General features: G+C 39.4%; 2 protein-coding genes across 7 annotated transcripts in view; both read right to left on the reverse strand.

The window, feature by feature from the left end:
- ifngr2 (interferon gamma receptor 2) overlaps positions 1 to 3177 on the reverse strand; it is a 39722-nt gene extending 36545 nt beyond the window's left edge. For 4 of the 6 annotated variants that reach the window (XM_086091007.1, XM_086091009.1, XM_086091010.1 and 1 more), the window contains exon 1: positions 2926 to 3176. In XM_086091007.1, the coding sequence (XP_085947133.1) occupies positions 2926 to 2965 (40 nt within the window). In that variant the 5' untranslated portion in view covers positions 2966 to 3176. Of the gene's footprint in view, positions 1 to 2925 lie in introns of all 6 variants that reach the window. The other 2 variants (XM_086091011.1, XM_086091008.1) reach the window with 2 other exon arrangements.
- Positions 3178 to 11351: 8174 nt separating this feature from the next.
- The window catches only part of rrp1 (ribosomal RNA processing 1), a 57148-nt gene continuing 47017 nt past the window's right edge, over positions 11352 to 21482 (reverse strand). Inside the window, exon 16 of the mRNA XM_086091045.1 lies at positions 11352 to 12170. Coding sequence (XP_085947171.1) covers positions 11953 to 12170 — 218 coding nt within the window. The 3' untranslated portion in view covers positions 11352 to 11952. The remainder of the gene's footprint in view (positions 12171 to 21482) is intronic.

Genomic DNA, 21482 nt, shown 5'->3' on the forward strand with positions numbered 1-21482 from the left:
GCCCCCATCGCTCTACAAAATGTCCTCCATATCTGTAACACGAATTGTGGACCGCGGTCTGAGACCATATCCTTGGAAATTCCATGGAGGCGGAATATATGTATGATCAAAAGACGCAGTCTCAAAAGACGATGGCAGTTTAGGCAGAGTCATAAAATTGGCCAACTTGGACGTCTACAATGAAGAGAATGGCCGAGTTCCCTCATGACAAAGGAAAGCCTATTACAAAGTCCAAGGGGATGTGTGACCATGGACAGGATGGAACAGGCAAAGGCACTAAGTGGATCCCACTGCAATCCTGCAGTGGGTCGGTGGGGGGGACTTACCGCAGGCGCATTCCACTGGCCCCGACGTAGTCTGCCGTACTCGCATTGTTATTCGGAACCTGAGCTCGCAGCCGACGTTTCCTTGCGACATTTGCCCAGTTGAGAATTCTGGCATGGCTAGCACAAGGATCTTGCTTGGCAGGTGGACACTCGATGACCCAACTGCCCACAGTAGAAGCAGGCCCCGGTCCGAAGACGCCGCAGTCTCTCCTCAGGGAGCAGTCGTCCTCCACCCAGTTGCATCAGCATCTCCTCTAGCTTTGTAGTGACGTGGTTGGTCAGGCCTCTCAAGTTGTATGTCCTGGTTCATAATTGAGGGCTCTCCCGCGGCCGATCGCTGGAGTCCCCGAAGCCGATCCGGTCTACTCCAGGCCACATTCCCTCTGTCTCTCCCTAATGTGATTATGGCTAAGGCAATGAGGTCCACCATGTTTGTGGTGTCATCTCGTACAGCCAACTCGTCCTTAACCGAGAAATTTAAGCCATGGCGAAAAATACTACACAGTGCACGGTCGTCAAAACCACTCTCAGCGGCCAGAATGCGGAACGTGATAGAGTAGTCCGCCACGGAATGCCTACCCTGTGCACAATCTAATAACTGCCCTGCGGCCTCCCTGCACGCGTCGCAGAGATAAATTCTGGAAAGGAGGACTGGAGTTCTAGTTGCTGATCAAAAATCAGGGAACATTGATGAATGAATTGTCCACAATCTCCTGGTTCTCCACCATAATGCGACGGGTGGGGCAGATTGGGTTCCTGGAGAGTGACGGAGGGCAGGGACGTCCCAACGGTGGTCGCAAGGGAATGCAAGGGAGACCCCATTTGGATGCACGATTGCTCGATTCCTCGAACTGATGGGCTATAATTGTATAATATTAAATACTCAACCGTGATACATTTTTCTGTCATATCGCTCAGCCCAATGTGGCTGTCTAATTAATTAATGACAATTTATTTTAATCTGTCATTAAAAACAATAACACACAATTTAGTCATTTAAAACACATACACACGCACACTAGAAAAGCATAGGCTGAAGCTCACGCTTATTTACACCTACCCTTTTTAAAAGATCAAACCATTCAGAACAGTTAACTCAAACATCACACAAAATATGACACTTAAATAATAGCATATTAATAAAAACAAGTTCAAGACATCAACCTTCATTCTCATATTTTTCAATAACATTACTTTTGAACAAACTTAAAAATGTTCTGACACCCTCCTTTTAAGCCTTCATCAATATTATTCCATTCTTTCACACCACTTATAGAAATACATTGATTAATGTCCTGGATTTTATTCTGCCAAAATGTTGCCTCCCTCGGAGGTCTTATCTACATTGTTTCTTTTTAAACATATTTTCCATATGACTATGCAGCTGTTTATAATACAATTTATAAATTGTCAGTGCTATTTTATAATTTACCAAGTCCCAAAATGTTAAACCTCTTACTTAATAGACAATTTGATGATTCTCTACAATTTGACTTTGCTATTATCCGTACAGCTCTCTTTCGTAGAATAAATATTGATCTCGTATGGGTGGGATATGCATTCCCCCATATTTCGAAACAATATGTTATATAAGGAACACCCAAAGAATAATACAAACTAGAGCTGCGAGCAGCTATAAAGTGCCCTCGCACCCCGGGCCACTTTGGGTTACTTGCACGTTGGGGTACTGGTATATTGGAATTTGAATATTATTCTTGTTCAGTGTTTGCCTGCTGTTGAAAGGGGACTAATGTAAAGTCACTCCAGTTTTTGGTGGCAAATGTTATAAGAATTGTATATAAGAAAGGAAGGTTTATTCTTTATTTTTGATTCATTTACATATCAGCCACTAGAATGGAAGCCTAGTTATTAGTATTAGTTATTATACTAATAACTTAGTTAAAAGTTTACATACACTTGTAAAAAACACATGCTCACTTTTTCTGTTAAACCCGAATAAAGTCATAAAAGAACAAAAATGTGTGAATCTTTTTTTGTGACAAGAAAGTATCTGTTCCAATTACTCTATTAGAGAAAATTCAGAGTTGTAGAAAAAACTGGAAGCTCAGGAGAGCCATAACATTATGTTCTTTACAAGTGTATGTAAACTTTTTATCATGACTGTATATATGCCCGAGCTTGGTCCAGTGTCTCTTTTTTTTTCACAAATCCAAGGTGGCAACTCTACACACTTGAGAGGCGAAATCAGAGGGTTTGTACTTTGTACTGTATATTCTAAAAATGTGCACATTATTTTCCTGGCAATTATGAATCATGTATCACTGATTGCGTGCGTGTGTGCGTGTGCGTGCGTGCTAATTAGCAGGCTACTTAAGCTTTAAGTTTCAGTTAAATCAGCCAGTTTGCCGTTTTGGTTACCGGTAGTTCTTTGGCCACACAAGAAATAAAAGCAGTTATGCGAGAGGGTGGCCATTTGCTCAATACAGTTAACTACACTATACCTTGATCTATTCAACACAAATAACGTTAAGCGCATAGAGCACGAGTTCCTTTTCGTTTAATAAATAATGACACGATGAAAAAAATATCATGTAGTTCAAGAAAATTGCATTTAGTAAAGGTATTAGCACTTACTTACCTTGAGTGATGAAGTGAAAGCATATTAAAAGGAATGTCATTGTAACCGCGTAATTTCATGCCTACGAAAGGTTCCCAAGCGGATTTATGTCAAATTATCTTAATCTTCATTAGGTTGTAGTTATAATTTGTGACAACCATTAGGTTGTAGTTAAAATTTGTAACGTCACCAACAAGATATTTGTACTAAACTTGTCGTTCTCTCTCTCTCGCTCGCTCGCTCGCTCGAACTTTCACACATCTGTTAGTGCGCACTGCCGCCACCTTTGGATATGGAGTGCTCATGCGAATACAATTGATAATTTACGGCCTGTCAAAATTATGAGCTCCAGGGATGACGCTACAACGGGGCAGATGCCCAAAGTGCCCCTTTGTCCATTTATTTATTTATCTATTTTATATATATTTTTTAAATTGTTTGTGAAAGTAGTTTTGTTGTCTTTCAAAACAAAAATTCAGCAGCATAATTTACATAAAACAAAATATTATTATGTTATCGTTGGATTACGTCATACTACGAGACGCGCCCCATTCTGCCAGGTCGCTCGCCACTACACCTGCGGTCGGTAAATTGGTCTCTGTTTGTATTTACGTAGTCTCACTCAGAAAACAAAAGCCAAGGTCATATAATGCAGAAATCGAGCAAAACTAATGCCTTTATTTGAAAAATCTTGTCGACATAATCACAGAGCATGCTGTGTGCTAGCCTAGCTTCAATTGAAATGTAGTGAGAACAAGTTGCAATCAAGCTCGAAACTACGATGACGTCTGACATTTGGGCGCAGTTGGTTCTGAGGACGCGGGGAAGATGTCCCCCTCAGTTTCATAAAGATCACGATCCTTCTCATCCACTCTAGCCGCGGCAAAAATCCCCGGTAAAAGTAACGTTCCTTTTCCATTGGGACGGGGCATGGAGCTTCTGCTCCAACTACTGATGCGTTTAAGGTACACAGAATATGTCGGAAATTGTATTTCTCGCTCAGAATTTTAATAAAATCTTCCTGAAGACTCCAACTTGTAGCATGTACTCAATGATAGCTGAAATGAAATGTACTTCAAAATATGGTGGAAATTGCTACATAATCTTAGTTTTTATTATAACTAACAGCTAGTTTTGGGGGTTTGCAGTCAGAGTAAGGTCATAATAAGAAACAGGTAGAAGTGTGTTCATAAATTAGGGGGACAATGAAGAACCAAAAAAAGAAGAACAAACAAAACAACACCAATCACAGCGTTTTATCAAAAATAAACAATGTAGCTTGCTGAGATGTGGCAGTTACAGTGATTGTTAGGTATTCCATGCTTAAAGTGTTAACCCTAACCCAAACTAAGACATGTTGTTGAATATTTCTATCAAAAAGTGATGTTTAAAAATCGATTCGGCCGAATATTGAATCGATTCGAGAATTGTGCACTGTAATAATATGATATATTGCCGAATCGTTTTTTTCTTTTTAACACCCCTAGTGGAAAGTGCAGGCACGTTATCATGTGCCCCATTTTTTTGTTGCTTTGAGCACCTGCCCCTCGAAAGGTCACTGCACGCCCCCTGTACAACGGGGCTAGTGGGGCAGTGCTTGAGCTTTTTTTCAGTACTCAAATATTGCCAATATTTCACCAATATTAAGGACGGTGTGGATCAGTAGTAGAGAGGTCGTCTTCTATCCGTGAGGTTGTGGGTTTGTCACACTCAAAAATAAGTGGGGCAAAATTCATTCTCCGCATTTGACCCATCCCCTAAGGAAGCGGTGAGCAGCAGCAGGAGCCGCGCTCGGGAATCATTTGGTGATCTAACCCCCCAATTTCAACCCTTAATGCTGTTGAACTGTTCTTGAACAAGACACTGAACCCCGATTTGCTCCCAGTGGACATGGCAGCAGCCGCGCACTGGTGGGGGAATGTGAGGCTCTGTAAAGTGCTTTGGGCACTATATGGTGTGGTGTAGATAAAGCACTACATAATGAGTACTTTATAAAAAAAAAAAACTTGTTACAAATTAATGCTGTCTCTTCAGTTTCATTTGAATGAAGTACCTTGCCCTGTGATGATGTAGGGGAGAAACAGGCTGCACACCCTTCTGTCCAGCAGGAGGTAGTTGGAACAAAAAAGCTAGGTAGCAGAATCACAGTGGAGCATGTTATTTGCCAGATGGCAAAAGTTAAGTGTACAGTATACTTTGTCTTGGTAACAGGTGTAAACAGATTCTAAAGTGCAATTGGCCCACGGGAGTCCATTTGAACTATACCAAATCATAAACCAAGAACTCTGTAGTATTGAAAAATGGTTTAAATGTAATAAACTTTCCTTGCATGTCCAAAAAACAAACTATGATATTTCGCTCTTATCAAAAACAAGATTATGCCAAACACATACATATCAAACAAGCTTTAAGTAGCTTCTAAGGGGTGTCTCTTTCACATGTAAATGTATATTCAGATTGCCTTCGTGAAAATGCCAGCTGTGGTATTTCATGTGAATAAATTGAACTTGAACTTCAAGTATTCCACAAAAAAAGGGGTATAAGTATTTCTTTAAAGTCCAACAAATCCAATCTTCTTGATCTTTATGTAGCAGTGCTGTGCTTCATACAAAGATCAGGAGCCAGATATAAAGTCACATCATTTATTTTTGACAATTTGGCATGTAAAAAGCTACTTTCCCTTCAAGTTGTGTACTGAGTGGCTCGAAAATGGACAGTGAGCCTTCACATAGGTTTAAACAAAACACACGTGGCGGGAAAACCCGCAAATCCACAATACTTTTCACAGCACTCCAGTATAAAAACAAATGTGATACTCTAGCACAAAACACAGCACCGCAAAAAACACCAGAAATGGCACCCGACACTACAAACAGCAAAGCCCTATGCGCAGCCCCACTGTGGCCAATCGAGCATCAGTATTGAAAAGGGACGTGACCTGAGAATAACAATACAAAAACAATAACAACAAAAAAACAAAAATAAGCCCACCCTTCACAACCCTGCCAGCCCAGCTAGACAGGTCGAAGTAGGCCGGACTAAATGAAAAATGTAAAAGAAGAATCAACGAAGAACACTAACACTTTTTTTTCTAACACTTAACTTTTCTAACTAAATCTACAGAACAAACATAGCTTTGCATTTACCGAAACAACATGAAAAAGACAATGAAATGACAATGGCGGTGATTTAAGTACAACACCGCTGGTTGAACGTGGGAATAAAAAAGCAAATTATTTTGCTGCAAAAGCATAAGCAAGCTTAGGAGGCTGCGCAAAACGACTATAACACGGCTATCCGCCATTGTTGTTGACAGAATGACGGTTTGCGTGCAGTCGCAGTCACGCGAGAATTGGAGCAACTTTTTCTATGCATTCAAGACATGTTGGGGAGCCACTGTTCTAAAAGAAAAAAAAATCTGTCTCCTGTTTTTCTTGAAATTGGTGATTCTTGTCGCTAACCAGAGGTGGCAAATCCAGGTCCAGAAAGTAAAAACCCTGCCACAGTTTGGCTTTAGCCCCAGGTGCTAGCTAGCTTACTCCCTAGCTAGCTCCCATGGTGTTTGTTTACCTTTTAGGGGACTAGCAAGCTAGCATCAGGGGCTAAAGCCAAAACTGTAGCAGTTTTTTTTTTTTTTACTTTCTGGACCTGGATTTGCCACCTCTGTTGCTAACGTTTTTTTTTGTTTTTTTAATTCCACATTGGCCTATGCTGTCACCTCAGAATGACATGAGCCTGAGGTATGGTATGGCCCATAAATAAAACAAAACAAAACCCAAGAAAACACAAAACGCCCAAAGTCAGTGTTTCCCGACCAGCGGAACGCGTACCGCCTAGGGTTACGTGAGCACATTTCAGGGGGTACCTGAAATCAATAATGTGACACGCCGCAAAAATCACAACAAGCTCAAGTCTCATGCTTGCATTTTGTAGAAACCTTTTGAATTTTGCTTATGATGCTTTATGAAAGGGTTGGCATAATTTATTTTTATTTTTAGGGAAGTATATATTTTATTATTAGGGAAATATTTGGAATGCTATTAGCTGTTAGGTAAACTAATAATATAGCTGGGTCACCAACATAAAACTCAAAATAGAAATTTAAATTGACCTGCATTTGAAAGTATTGTACATTGTACTGTACATTTGATTTGTTTTGTTTTTAGTATGGCCGCTCAATGATTTACAGCTGAGATGGCTCAAAGGATGCTGTATGAAGAACCAGATGAGCAGGTGATTGGAAATGATTCAGAGTCTGAAGTATCTGAGGATGATGACCCAGACTATGTGCCACTGGCCCAAGCTGAAGATGTGGGTGTGTCTTCAAATCCAGCTCTCCTTGATGAATAAGACACAGACATAGGTGACTCGTTTGACGATGAGTCCTCAGAAGAGGAAAGCAAATCATTAAAAAAAAAAAAAATAAACAACTTTATAAACAAACTATTTAGTTAATTTGAACAAAACAGTATACAAAATATATTTTTTTTTAAAGCAAATCATTTTTAAAAACAAATAAACAACTTTATAAACTAACTATTTAGTTAATTTGAACAAAACGGTATACAAAATATGTAGAAATTTTAATATAAACAATGTATACAACATCAACAACACAACTCCATCCATGCGTTGCCTCTGAACGAAGCCCGACGTACACGTCCGTGCATGTACAACGTCCTCAAATCAACCGTGATTTAAATGACGACCTTTGGTTATTTTTTTATTTTTTTTAATTTTTTATGGAAAACGAAAGTTTTGAAAGGACATTGAAGAAGGTTAAAACAAAGCAAGCCTTTTTGGTATTTGATAATATGAATAATTTATTGTCTAATTAGACCTTTTTTTAGTTTCTTCCTTTTGTCTTGTTTGAATGCACGGTTCTATGTTATGTTGTGTGCTCAGTTTGCAATTCTCATGTTCTATGGAGAAACACTTGGATACTGGTTTTTGGATTAAAAAAAGGGGTTGGTTAATTTTTTCTAAAAATGTCAAATTGTTTGTGTATTATATTTAGAGCTGTTAAACGATTAAATATTTTAATCAGATTAATCACATCTTAGAATTTTGATTAATCATGATTAATCGCTTAATTAAAAAATACTTTTTATCAACATTTTGTGCCTGCCAAATTTGAAGAGCACCCGTTATGTGTTAATTCTTTCGACGTTTAATGTTATGAGGACATCTTCAACATTTTTTAATCCACTGCACACACTCATCTTCCTCTTTTTCTAATCAGTTAACTACTTGCATAATTTAAAATGGAGGAAAAAATGACCCCAATATTTTGACATGAACAAATATTCTGAATGTCATACACAAACATTTATTAAATGCTTTACTTTAATGCATGTAGTTATGTTTATTGCTCAAACACAACCTGTGATACCTTTAACGTAACCATCCACCGTCAAGCTAAAGGATCAACTGGTCAAAATTAAGTGTGAGATTAATCTGCGTAAATACATGATTAATGCAATATTTTTTTGTGATTAATTAATTGGTTAACGCTTTAACTTTGACAGCACTTATTACACTATATCACCACTGGGTGTGATCCTCAAACTTGTTTTCAATTGCACGTGACGCGTTATTCATTTGTTTACACCTAAATAAAAAGTTAGGAGTACTTAATTGTGAGTTCTTAAGTTTTGAATTACTTACATTCGAGCCGTAAATTTTAAAATGCTTTGAAATGGAAAGGTGCTGTGCCTGTTAATGACAGCGATTTACAAAGATGTTCAATAAATAACAGGTGTTGTGAACTGGAAAGAGCTGCCTGCAGAGAACAGAATGATGTACAGTACTTCTTCAGCACCCACGTCAACTGCCGAGGCTAGCGCTTTTTGTTATTTAATATTTCAATCACAACATAAATCAGATTCCATCCACTTTATTTACTTGTTCAGACAAATGCCATTCGGTGGCGCTGCGCTACAACTTTGGTGTTTAAATGGGTGTCATGTGTTCCGGTGGTGACGAAAGCGCCAACAGCCATCTACTCAAAAATACAAATGATACTACTTAACGTTAGTTTGCGTTAAGATTGTTATGGTTATGTTTTGTTTTATAGTTAGGTTTAGTAAAAAAGAAAAAAAAAAAGATGGAATTGGAGGTCACGTGTTTCCGGTAGAGCTCCACTCGCCCATGGTCTGCAGCTAGACTCCTCTCCAAAATTAAAACTAGAGGAAACACAGACCCAATCCAATACACTCTGTAAAAAGGGGTCTTACTGGAATGAGAATCCCCTCACTTCCAGCAGAACAAGAAGTCATAACATTCTCAGAATATGCCCAAGACCTACACCCGGATCAAGACTCGTTTCACCAAGATACATGGGATATGTTCATCAGTCATCATTGTGGAGGGTCCAAAATGCACAAACTTTGAGGGACGCAGAGCAGCCACAGCTAAAGGGAAAGTATGGAGAAGTGTAGAGAAAGAGGAATTCACAGAACAGTAGGGCCCCCAAAATAGAACTTTGTGGAACATTAAAGGACAGTGGGGCAGTGCGGGACTCGGAGCACCACGTTCTGTCAGCCAAATAGGATCTAAACCACTAAAGACTCAGAGCACTACCACTAATGCCCACCTGGTGCTGTGTAAATGACCCAACAGAATACTGTGGACCACCATATCAAACACTGCAGTCAGATCAAACAGAATGAGACATACATAGTCTCATTTGCCAGGAGGATGTCATTAAAAACTCGTAACAGGGTTGACTGCTATGCATCGTCTTAAAACATGACTGCAAAATCTCCAAGATATTTTCATCCAAGAAGGTGTTTAGTTGCACGTGTACCACATTTTCCTGAATTTTTTAGATGAAAGGCATCTTAGAAATGGGCCTAAAATTTAACAGCACACATTGATCATGTCCGGGTTCCTTCAGCATGTTTAAATTGTTTGGGTACCATGCCGGAAGAAAGACTACTATTGATAATAGCCAAAACCGATTTAACGATACTAGGGAGAACATTTTAGGAAAAATCAGTGAGGAATTGTAAGAAATGAATTGACAATTTGTGCTCTGCTGATGTGGTCAGGTCTGTTCTATTTTACACTGATCAAATTTATAAGTTCATTGTTGGTTATCTGCCAGATGTTTGCCAAAATGACAAATAAACAAGTTTCATAATAAATGTAGGTTTGGCCCGAATGACATCTAAAATAGATATTTAAAGAAAAATATTGTAATATCCCTTCGTTCATATTTAAATTGTACTTGGATAAATGCTTCATTTCTAAACCATGTGTGTAATCTTGATGTAGTAACAAAAAAATGACTTGTTCATAAATTATGGCAGGAAAAATATGATTTGTGGTAATCAAAAACAAGATTTTTAAAGAATACTTGGATTATTAAATTATAAAATACATAGATTTCAAAAGATGCAGCAAAGAAACACTCAGGCAGCATGAAATAACACGGGAAATTGATGCGGGTCATTTTTTACCCATGTTGTGCGTTAAAATGGGTGTGCATATGTTGTGCATCAGAGGGTTAAGGGTTGTTCAGTTTTACAGAGTTGTAGGAACAATGATGGACTCAAACAATATGGAGCAGTACAAACATTTATTTGTCAGAATTCTGAATGTGTCATACAATGGTCAGTCAGTGTAACAATGGCAACATCAGGATCAGGACTTCAGACTGCACTTAGAGCCATGCTTCCATGTATACAGAAGAGGATTCGGGCCAGTGAAAAGAGAAAAAAAGTGAGAATTCTAACATTAATTTAATTAATTAATTTCAGAATTCTGACTAAAGTGAGAATTATCACTTAAACCACATAATTCTGACTTTAAAGTCAGAATTCTGAGAATAAAATGAGTTATCACTTTAAAGTGAGAACTCTGAGATTAAAGTGAGAACTCTGAGATTAAAGTGAGAACTCTGAGATTAAAGTGAGAACTCTGAGATTAAAGTGAGAACTCTGAGATTAAAGTGAGAACTCTGAGAATAAAGTGAGAATTCTCAGAATAAAGTGAGAATCCTGCCAAACTTTTTTTTCTCTCTTCACTGGCCCTAATCCTCTTCCGTACATGTAAATTGTGCACCTGGTAGTTAAATTTGATTTAAAAAACAAAACAATAACAAGGTACTTAAATTATATATATGTATATATATATATATATATATATATATATATATATATATATATAGATATATATATAGATATATATATATATATATATATATATATATATATATATATATATATATAGATATATATATAGATATATATATATATATATATATATATATATATATATATATATATAGATATATATATATATATATATATATATATATATATATATATATAGATATATATATAGATATATATATATATAGATATATATATATATATATAGATATATATATATATATAGATATATATATATATATAGATATAGATATATATATATATAGATATATATATATATAGATATATATATAGATATACATAGTTGCACATTAGTATTTTAATGACTACAATGGATTTGAAATAAATCAAGATGCGAATCAAGAGAAGATTTAAAGTTTCAAAAGATTTTGCAAAAATATGGTATTTACTATTAAAGAATTAGTTACCAGTATTTTATTGCATGTTACCAACATTTTCAGATGTTCAATATTATTTGAACAAAGTAACAATTGTTAATACAACCATAATTAACGTCAACGATTGCCTTAAATCTGAAGCTAGATAAAACGGGACACCAGGCATTTTGTTTCATCTGCATTATTTGTCAAGTATAAAGAAAAAATAAACAAAAATTAACTTATAACTCAGTTGTCTTAATACCTTGCCATACATAGTCAAAACGGTCTGTTTCGGGAAGTTTTCATTCAAAGATTTTTTTTTTTTGTATGTCACAACACTCCCAACATGCTCTCACCCTACTTACAGAGCAGATCTTGATCGGCTTGATTTGCACATCCATGTGAGAAGCCTGACTTCAATTATGATTCGATGTTGAAGAAACAAAAACAAAAGTTAACATGGGTATCTACAGTATTCCAATCGCAGGATCTCAAAAAAAGTCAGATGCAGTTGGCCTTCTTTCAGGTATGCTTTTTGGAGTACTCAAACCCCTCTTCGTGCTGGCCTTAGGAGTCTTTTTAATTTTGGTGGAGAATGGCACGGGAGAAGACTTTAAGACCCCAGATTTGGGTTTTTGTTTTGGGTCAAAGGGCACTTTGGATGATCCCTCTGGGCTTAGTAACAGGCTGCGATCATTCTTCCTGAACTCTGTAACATGACAAAAAGCAACAATCAAGCAGACCATCCACGTCACACTCCAAAACCTTTTACAGTCACCGGGATACATGTTAGAATAAATGTACATAAATTATCTCATATTTACTCTTATAGTATTGCAAAGCATGACCCATGCTCTTGCAGCTACAGAACAGGGACTGTTCTCTTATCACAAGATAAGGACTAAAACATTTTGTTGTTGGAATGCCCTATAAAAAATAAAGAGGGCTCAGGAGAGTGTGCCTCAGAGCGGGTCGTAGATTGTAACTAAGCACATCTCTGCCCATTCTCCTCACGAGTAAAAATAATCTAAGTCTCTTGTCTTCCTTCCTTGTCTATTGTTTATTAACTCTTTGACCGCCATAAACGTTATAAAACGTTTAGCATAAACCTACGGAAGGGCGCCGAGGACGTTAAAAGACGTTCAGATGGCAGCGATGACTCTCTTTGCACAAGGTTGGATGGGCCGCCCACCGTGGGCGTCAGTAGAAGACGTGAGGCGGAGCTAGAGTGTTGAGGGGACAATGGCTGATGAAGCCACAATGGCAACCGGTTGCAAGCAGCTCACGCTTGAGCATTTTTTTCAAAGACGGAAAGCATCGATCAATACTAAAAAGCGCATTGATGTCGACGATGATGATGACTCCGAGCTTGACGCCAAAGTTGGAAGCCTTGACGCGACCGTTATGATCACGTAGTAAGCCTCACCGGCTAAGCGCGGCTAGTGCTGCTAACGCCGGAAAACGCGCACAATAACCGACCGGGTACTTCTACACAATCGGACATTCGATCGGGCGATGAAGAGTTGTCGAAAAGCTTCGACCAATGCATTGATGATGATGATGATGATGGTGAATCCCAAGGTTGACGCCACAGTTGGACGCCACAGTTGGACGCGGCCTTTATTCTCACGTCATAAAGCATCACCGGCTAGCTCTGCTAACGCCGGAGCTGCACATGCGGACATTTTGTCGGACAATGAAGAGTACCCCGAGTCCAATGCATATTCATCGGAGGAGCGGGTACAGTCTGATCACGGAGAAGACACTGTTTTTGGACTACGATGCCACCATGAATGGAGTGGATAAAATGGATCAGAACATCTCTTACAACCCGGTATAGCAACTGAAGGACATGAGGAAGCCAGACGTAACACCACCGTAACGTAACCGTAGCATGATCCTGATATTAGACTTGATGACAACACACACTGCAGTATATACTTGCTATTCCCCGGAAAAAACGGCCTGCAAGAAAGTGGAGCACGCGAAGAGGCAATCTGTTGTGCAAATGCTGTTGCGTCTCCTTGCACGCAGGAGAGTGTTACAAAAAGAAAAACTGTCGTTGAAACATCCACATATTTGTAAATAGCACCACAGTTGCACACATTTGTAAATAGTTTGCCAAATTGTTGTCAAATTGTTACACTGTTGAATGTAAATAAACGTATTTTGCTATCAAAAAACACTTTTTCATTCTTGGTGGTAGTGTTTTATAGAAGTAAAGCACTATTTAGGTGTTTGTGGCATCATTCATGGACAAAAAGAAGTGTAAAATTCACTAGAATGCATGAAATAATATCGTTTCACTAAAAGCTTGATTTCTCCGTATTTGAGTCCAAAACAAGCGAAATCGGGTGAAACTAACCATTTTATATTGTTGATTACTAAAGAACGGAATAAGGTAGAAACAAACTTTTTTTTTCTGATGAAAGATGAAAGTCCAATCTTTCATTTGGTAGTATGTGTGTTTCCATAGTCCAAACAGAACATTTTCTGTGGACCTTGAAAGATCAGTCAAAATGCTTAAATCGGCTGGCACTGACGGCATCCCTTTTCTGAAAACGTCTGGCAGTCAAAGAGTTAAATGTTCTAGGTTGACTGAACCTGACAGTGCACATAAAAAAAATGGTGTGGTTCTCAAATGAGCACCAGAGGTGGTGGTTGTTTGGTTCTCATTTTTTCCCCATCCCACGACTTCATGATGACGGATGAATGTAGACTTAGAGCAAATCTGGGAAAAGTAGGGCCCGTCCATCTACAGTCTCAGCAGCCTTTAGGAAGTCAAACTAAAACGTCAAGTAAGCACTGCTTTTGTTTTGATGTACATGTGGGTCAACAGGGTAAACAAACAAGAGCAAGGATTTGGCTTCAGTGTTGTCAAATTAAATATATTATGGCTGTATACAGTGACTTCTCACACTGTTGCGGCAACCTTAATGTGTGCTTCCAGCCCAGCAAGCTTTTAGGGAAAGTCTGCACAGGTTAGAAAAACGTCAAAATCTTTGATACTCAGTGATTCCGTATAAATGCAGTCAATAACCCTTTCCGAACCTGAATATTGGCATTATTTGGGTTTTCAATGGCCATGACATGTTTTTAAAAACCCAAATATGTTCTTATTCTGGTTTTGAAAAACCTGAATAAGACCGCTGAGTTACCTCATTTGTAACCCAAATTCTTCTTCATATAAACGCGTATCGAGGCACCTCAATTGAACGAGGCATTGATTTGTGTTCTGTGAATGCTCTATTCGCTAGGAATCTTGGTCTTTTGAGTACAGAAAGTAGGGAGACCGGGGCTAGTTGTATCACTTTTGACATTTTTATATATTTCTTAGAATCAATTCATCATATATAAACAAAATTGGGCGATACATTTTTTTATTTTTTATTATTAATTTGAGTGGTTTGTTGTGGACGATTAAAAAAATTATAACATCGATGTTTTTTCCCCCTTTTCGTTGCGGCGCGCCCGTCAGTGTCCTCCCACACTCCATACGGGAGGAACTCAACAACACAGCAAACAAACGGCCATTAAAAAAAACAGTTTACTATCTTATCGTGGAGGAGTCATTAACACAAGGAAGAACGTATGACAAGAAAAGGGAACAATAAGAGCGATCACCAAAGCGACTCGATTTCATCACTTGCTGAAAACGAGAGAACCCAGGTATGTGCTACTGCTACCTAGCCGCAAGTTGCCCCACGCCATTTGTTTAGGCAGTGGTTATTTTGCCGTGACTGGCAACTCAAATGCTAGCGATATTTTTGCTCTGAACGGCTCCAATATTGGTCAATCGCCGGAGCGAGGAAATCTTTAGCCTGCTGTAAATTGGTATTTTATCCTGATTGCGTATAGACATTTACAAGCTTATTTGAATAGCACAAATGTGCACGTTTATGTCGCTGTGTGGTCGCAACATGTGCACTATCTCGTCAAGACAGACTCGCCTTGCAAGCACGTACCGTATGAAAGAAAAGCTTACTTTCATTCGCCGTGCCCGTGGCGCTTATCAGCCTCTGCTTCGTCTGTGACATAAAATCCTTATGAAATGTAGTATAGTGGGCTGGTAATGCTGATAACAGCCTATTTTCAGTGACAAAACACATTTAAAAGTGAAAGGAGATCTATAGATAGGGGGGAACTTGGTAAAGCGGATTAATCCCGGTAAAATAGCCGATTTACGACAAGCCAAGACCTTACTTTAGGGACTGGCAAGCCAAGACCTTACTTTGGGGACTGGCCAATCAAATAACGCTAACAGAAAATTTGCCAGTCATGGCAAAACAGCCACCTCAATTTACATAACAGTACTTGTACTTGTAAAATCAGCAGACAGTTGGAGGGGATGACAAGCTCAGACCTCGGTCCCTACATTAAAGCCAAAATGTGCTGTTTATTTGTGTCATATTGAGGGACACAAGTAGCACTGTTTATATTTTAAAACAAAGGTGGCAAAAAAAAGTTGTACTTTTCTACTTTATCAACAGATTTAAATTTCCAAAACTATTTGACTCGAGGTAGAGGTTTTGCACATTGATTCCAAGAGAAGAAATATGGTTACTTTTGTTAACTGATAAAATAAAAGCAAAACTTAAGTTCTTGATTGATGTAAAAAATATATATATATATATATATATATATATATATATAAATATATATATATTAAAAATCGTAAATATATATTTTTTGTAGCCCTACAAACTTTATACCAGAAAGGCCAAAGTCTTAGGTATATGTTTTTTGTATTCATGTCATTATCATACTTTGTGTCAGTGCAATATAACAATATTATAATAACCTGGCAATAGCCAGATTGTTATTGTGATTCACTCAAGAGAGTTCTCCACAATATCAATCTGGGACTTGTCTACAGTGATTTGACGATGCTGCATCTTTGCACGTTTGTTTTGACTTCCTGGTATTGTGCGTCACAGCTGCATATTCCGCTCCCAAACACGTCGCTCTGTGATTGGTGAAAATCAACGGGCTCGGTACAAGATATATTCTCCGGACTTTGTGAACTCACAAATACGGTGAGAATTCATCTTGCAGAGCAAGATAAGCAATCATGAACATGCCAGCTAAATCAGCACAGTTGAGTAAGCCTGGCTTGTGCACTGTAACTGTGTCAGGCTGTCACCATCAAAGTGTGAACAGTCATTTATGCTTTTCAAAAGTAATCAAATGGCCCTCGCACTGGCTGAGCGATGCTGGCTGTATTAGAATTAGCAACGCTAGCCACATTAGCTTTAGAGGCGCTGGAGCTGTCATTAAATGTTGGCAACAATACTTGTCCTCAAGTACCAAAAGTCAATTCTCATCAAACCAGTAGATTTTTTTAGTGTCCGTAATTATCGACTAAAATTGATTTACACACGATGTGTGAGGCCGTCAGTGACAAGTCAAGTCATTGTTACACCATGTCACGCTGCCCGCAACAACTTCAAAATAAGAGCTACCAAGGTATTGATGTCTATACATTATTGCTATAGTAAGGTTTATTTTCAAGTTAGCCTTCTCACTGCATGTTATCGTCATGAACAAATGTTGCTGCACCTTCCGTACTGACTGTACACTAAATAAGCGGATACACCGAGGCATAAAAAAATGCCTAAAAAAAAGATCTCATGCTTTGCAGGGATGAGAAATCTCATGGCATTCTATTGCCTATCGTGCCATTTGGTCCCTAAATCAAATTATACCATATTTCTCACAATTCTGTAATTATTACGAGTGATTAATCCAATCAAATAAGTCAATAATGCACCAAAAGCCATTTCCTTGTCATAAATAGCTGCTATTGCACTCCCTACAAAGTCTATAACTATTAAAGATGTCGATCTATTGGTAATCTATTGTTCACAAGATTACCCGTAGTAAGAATCTTGAGGATATTTCCTCCTTGGCTTAAACTGTAAATTAGTAAGAAATGAAGTACAGATTATAACAATAATGCAAACAAATTTGTTGCTTTACCACTTCAACATATCCTTATAACTTTTCATACTGCATGAAACATGACATGTAAACACTGCACTTTTTGGGTGGGTCGCGGGTTGGGTAGTTTCCCATGGTCTGGACGGGTCATGAAGGCATCACAGACTTTTGTTTTGGTAAGCTAAGCGTGTTAGGAGCTGTTGTGTTTTGGTGTGGTTACGGCAGAAAGTTACGTGCAAATTGTCATTAAAAGAGTTGTTAGTTCGCCGCTTGGCCTGATTAGTTCACCAACGCTACAATACATGTACATTAAAAGAGGCTGCAACACCAAATTTTATGCATTACTATATAGCTAACCAGCTACAATATATGATTCTATGGGCACAACCCAGCAGATATACTAACTGTTGGCTGGAATTAGAAGGATTGTAATAACCTCAGACTTTTAGATTTACTCTTTATTACAACATCAATTAAGCGACACAATTGTTTTAAAAACACAATAATTTCCGCCACCCTGACCGCCTGTTGGAAGGCATTAGAAATTACACAAAACGCGGGGTGGAGCAACTGAGCATTTTCTGGCGGAGCAACTGAGCATTTTCTGGCGGTGCAATTGCACTTTATAGTCAATGTACAGTACTTCGCACCGACGGGCACGGATGCGTGCGGTGCGAATGACGCATTTGTAGGCTATTTGGAGCGGGGCACATTCACATATTCACCATCGTTTAAAAATAAATAAATTTCTTCGCACCAGCCAATCGGCTTTGGGAACGGACTGCAAAGTCACACACGGCATCCTGTACATATCTGTAGTCACCCGGAGATAGTGGTGTTTACTTGTTTAAAACTGTTGACAGCAATAGTGCTAACATTAGCTTAGGTATTTAGCACGGCCACCAGAATGCAAGTGAAAAAGTGGAAGCGCTTGAGGGGCTCTCATCAAATAAAAAAAGGAAGGCTCTGCAGGAGAAAGAGTGGTTCACCAGTATTGCAGAATTCGGCAGCTCTCTCTTTTTTGACATAGTTTACCAAGCGACCCTCTCCTTCTCCGGTGTGCACAATGAAGCTGCCGGTACTTACAAACGCCAGCGAGCAGCAAGACGGACACTCACTCCGTGTTTGGTGTTTAATTCAAACAGACACTTGCTTGCAGCGTTTTGTTGTTGTTGTTTTTTTGCTTGCGTCACCACAACATCCTCTTTCGGCTTTATTCTTTTGGCTTGAATTTTATTTTGTCCGAATGCCGCAAATTTTCAGGGGCCGAATATTTGGTGCATCACTACTATTTACTGGATGCCAGAAAGATCGCGTACACAGCTGTGGTGCCTTTTCTGCTAGATACAGATGAAGGTCTGGTCTATTCAAAATGGTCTCTACTCTTATAATGTCTTGGCCGCCCACCCACAATGGGCCAATAGTATATTAAGCACAAAACGCGGGGTGGAGCAAGTGAGCATTTTCTGGCGGAGCAACTGCCTAGCCTATGTGAAAATGTGTGACCGATTCCCATTGAAACAGCGACACAGACAGCGTAATGACACAAATAGTCGTAATTTTCGGTTATTTTGTACCGTCTGTTAGATTAGGCCTCTAAATGATAAGATAGGTGACTTGAACTAGGCCGTGTGTGTCGCTGTGATCTGTCCTGGCATCTTCCTATCTATCTGCACTCTGACGCACTTATCCAGTTGAAACCAGTTAAGCCTGAGTCGCCCACCAAGACAGTATAAGAGTAGAGACCATTTTGAATAGATTAGACCTTCTTCTGTATCTAGCAGAAAAGGCACCACAGCTGTGTACTCGATCTTTCTGGCATCCAGTAAATAGTAGTGATGCACCAACGTGAGAGTGAGAGTGTGAGAGAGAGTAAGAGAGAGAATGAGAGTGAGCTAGAAAGAGAGAGAGAGACAGACAGTCCCGGCTGGGCAGCTGAACCTCACGGGGGTGGGGTTCAACCTGTTGGCTGCGGAGAGGCCTTTTCGGTTGGGGCCTCAGAGCACCGCTGTTTGCGCTGCGATCCGTTTAGCTTTTGCAGGGACCCAAAGCAGTGTGCTTCACTGCGCCTGTCGCAAAAGCGATGGCTTCCGCGAGTTTGTCGCATGTGTTGGTCACGTGAGTCATGTGCTGGTGTTCACGCTAGCTGTGGGCTAGCTTTGTTTCTTGCAGCCGCGCCCAGAGAGGAGACCCCCCACAGAGCAGGGAAGCCAGCAGCCAGGAACCAGCAGTGTGAATTCTAAGGTCAAAAGATTCTAATGCACACCGTCCAGTTGAACACATCAAAAGAAATGTTACCTAGCTGACAACTGTTAAACGTGCACACGACTGAAAGTTAAGAGGAGAATATGCCACTTAACTGCAACATTTCAAAAATGTCAACATTTCAAAAATGGCAAACACATAACAGAGGTTTAAGGTCTAAGGAACTAAGCGATAAAAGAAAAAGGGGGTCTTCAAAGCAGCACATACCGTCCACTTGTTAATTAATTTATCTATTTTTTACTTAAAAAATAGTGACCACCCCGCCACAAATCGCTCAGCCTCGCCCCCCGGCCCTATACTAACTGCCTACGAGCTGTACATATCTAATCTGTACGTATACCGTATAGTTTATACAGTAGCCTGCTTGCAAGATGTGAGAAGTAAGATGGCCGCCCTGTCGCTTCAACGGCTTGCATGGGCGTGTATGGGCTATCGGCTATCCAGTCATATGTTCAGATCAGTGGCTCGGGGCTTTGCAAAGATGGCGCCGTGAGAGGATGCGTTTTACCGAGCTCTGCTACCGATGCTATTTCTGTATGGTGAAATGCTATAGATCATCTGCCCCTGGAAAGATAGAACGTTAGAAAGTTGACTCATTTGTTTGTGTGTGAAATGATGAGTAAAATGCCGAGCTTGGGCACTGAGAAGAGGAAAACGCGTTCTGGTAACCACCACAAGATCCACTCCATCGGAGAGGAAGTTAACTAAATGAAAGGTAAAGTTGCTCAGGTTGAGCAGCTCTACCAAGAAGAGAAGAAACGTGCTGACAGTTTGGAAAGGAGAGTTGCTGACATGGAAAGATATTCTCGGCGCTGGAATCTGCGAATCAACGGCATATCGGAATCCATCGAGAACCTGCAGATCCGGATGGAAGTGATCAAAATCTGCCAGGCTAGGCTGTCTTGCCCGAGGATAAAAAGCATCTGCCAGAAGTGATTGACACCGTCCATGGCCTTGGCTCCAAGAATTCCTCGAGGCCCAGAAGCGTGATTATCCAGTTTTCATCTTGGGTTCATAGGGCGGCGGTGTGGAAGGCTGCTAAGAACTCACGATACCTGCGCGACAACGGCCTGCGTTTCGCTGAGGACCTTTGCAAGATCGACAGAGAAAACCGGAAGAAATTGTGGCCAATGATTGAAGCAGCTCGCAAGAAAGGAAAAGCAGCTTACTTTATTGGTGATTGTGGTTTCATTGAAAATGGGGACATTTTCCCCCCACCGTGACAATCTTTGGACATTGGGATTTTGTTTTTGATTCTATAAAACCTAATGGGGGCATGTTCGATCTATGAATAATAGGCAACTTTTCTCCAGATGGGCTGGGTTTAATTTGTTTACTGTTTTGAAGTTGTCTTCATACATTTGATAGTAGATGAGCATTAAAATATTGCAATTTTTTTCCATGTTCAATTTCACACGATTTTGATTGTTTACGGTACAGTTCTTGGTGCTATTCTAATAGTGGTAAGTTACTTGCGACTTAATTGTCTATTATATAATTGTTTTATTCTAAATTTAAGTTAAATTGTCTTTATCTTCTGTTTCTTTAAATGCAAAGGGGTCTAAGAGATAATGGGAAGCGTAAAGCCTTGTTCTTGTATGTGTAACGAATATTGCCCGTCACCCTCAATTTTTTGGGGGGAAACATTTCCCCCTGGTGCGTGTCTTAACTCTGTGTTTTCAGTTTAAAATGACTCTTTGAGTTTCCCCCCAGCAGGGACTGGACTTCGTTTTATAACCCCCAGGAAACGCTTATCACAGCTCCGACAGACCTGAAATCCTGTCTGATAAGCAGTTCCCAGACCATATTTTATAGT

This window comes from Leptonotus elevatus, chromosome 12 (genome assembly GCF_054856555.1).
Source record: "Leptonotus elevatus isolate MCC_2025b chromosome 12, RoL_Lele_1.0, whole genome shotgun sequence".
Lineage (NCBI taxonomy): Eukaryota > Metazoa > Chordata > Actinopteri > Syngnathiformes > Syngnathidae > Leptonotus > Leptonotus elevatus.